Raw genomic sequence first — 1,527 nt, 5'->3', positions numbered from 1 at the left:
AGCTCTTTAGCTGGGTAAAGCCGCTCTTGGTAACACTCTGTTGCCAAGAGAGGCTTTACAAACAAGGGAACCGGAAGGGGTGTCTTCGTCACCAGCACTCCGATTGCCCAGTAAGTGCCAGCAACGACAGAGCCCCTGACAGGGTGCAAGGCGGCAGGGGCAGCTTCATTCATGCATTGTTCGAGCGGGTTATTGATCGTCGTATACGGGATCAAAAGTAAGTCCTCCCGCTCGAGGCCTGCCTCCCAACCTGGCATCCCAATAGAAGATATGCCATTCTCGACTAGAGAATCTTGAATCTCGATATACCTCCATCGCATAGGTATCCCAGCGTGGGTGGGGATCGGAACCTAACATCCATGGATTGCCGCCAAGAGCAGCTTACCATCTAGCTGGGTATCATCATGATCTCGTCTGGCGGGTTCAAAGGCTTCCATAATCCAGAGTTCGTGGTTACTTGCACGGCACCGTGCACTCCACCATGTTCGAAAGGTCATGATATGCGCTCAACGCTACTAACGCAATGCAGCTCACCCCGTCATGTTCCGAATCACTTGCTCCACCATGTTACAGAGCGCACGATCACAGTCGCTAGCGCGATATAGTGATCTACCATATTCCCAAGTACAAGGTGCTCCACCATGTTACAAGGTACACGGTGACCCCTTTGAGATCCGAGCACACTTCTGCCTGTGCATACTCGTGCGCTCTATACATCTTGAGATAGCATCTTCGAATTGGGACGAGTACGCAAGACCACAGGTAGGGGGAGTGGGTAGAGTCAGAACTCCAGCCTTGCATCTCAATTTCTGGCTTCATCCTGATAGTTACAGGACCCAAGTGGCATTAAGGGAGCAGGTCCTAGTCTTCGTACAGACTTGCATCGACGTTTCTCGTGCGGCTCATGCATTGAGCTACATGGCTTGCGCTGTGACCGGCATATCTACAGCGCCACCGTGACCACACTTTGAAACTCTCGGTCTGATTCGAGTCGGTACTGCAGCGCCGTAAGGCGACCTTGCGAAAGTAGCCGCTCTTGGCAACACCTTGTTGCCAAGAGCAGTATATAGCTTTGATAGTCGGAGGGAGCATAACCGCGCCTCCGAAGCAGCACATGTACGAATATACAGGGGCTACCGACATGGCGCTCTCGCGTGTCTAGATTTGGCATTTCATCTAGCTAAGTCGACGTGCTTTCTTTTGCGTAAACCTTATGGTTGCATGGCTCCCACGACTTATATTCTTAGGCGCTCTGTAGCCGGCATATGCGGCTTGTTTATGTTTTCGGTTGAGCGCATGAACACTTGCTGGTCGACTAGGTATCTCACGTCGGTATGGTGTGGGTAGAAGGTGAAACACTGCTACACTGCGACTCCTTTCACCCGCGCCTGAGACTTTTAGAGACATACATTTGCTAGAGCTGGCGAAGACTCCGCTAGCTCACGTTTTCTGCAAACGTGGATATCTCACTCCTTCTCGAGTCGCGAGACTCTGCGTCTTAGCCTGCTGCCAATAAGCATACCACCT

The 1,527-nt window shown here is 51.8% G+C and overlaps 2 protein-coding genes across 2 annotated transcripts; both read right to left on the bottom strand.

Moving 5' to 3' along the window:
- EJ05DRAFT_481164 (uncharacterized protein) lies at positions 1-390 on the bottom strand (the record flags this gene model as incomplete). The annotated part of the gene is made up of 1 exon (XM_033745010.1): positions 1-390. A coding segment is annotated over exon 1 (320 nt), but the record flags the coding sequence as incomplete, so codon positions are not given.
- Positions 391-613: 223 nt separating this feature from the next.
- EJ05DRAFT_481163 (uncharacterized protein) lies at positions 614-1,493 on the bottom strand. Its single transcript, XM_033745009.1, has one exon. The coding sequence runs from the start codon at positions 1,141-1,143 to the stop codon at positions 862-864; it is 282 nt and encodes a 93-aa protein (XP_033595054.1). The 5' UTR covers positions 1,144-1,493; the 3' UTR covers positions 614-861.
- Between the last annotated feature and the right edge of the window lie 34 nt (positions 1,494-1,527).

The sequence above is a fragment of the Pseudovirgaria hyperparasitica genome (genome assembly GCF_010093815.1).
Source record: "Pseudovirgaria hyperparasitica strain CBS 121739 unplaced genomic scaffold EJ05scaffold_42, whole genome shotgun sequence".
In the NCBI taxonomy this organism is placed as follows: Eukaryota; Fungi; Ascomycota; class Dothideomycetes; order Acrospermales; family Acrospermaceae; genus Pseudovirgaria; species Pseudovirgaria hyperparasitica.
The sequence above is the reverse complement of the archived record's forward strand: the minus strand, read 5'-3'. Positions and strand labels throughout refer to the sequence as shown.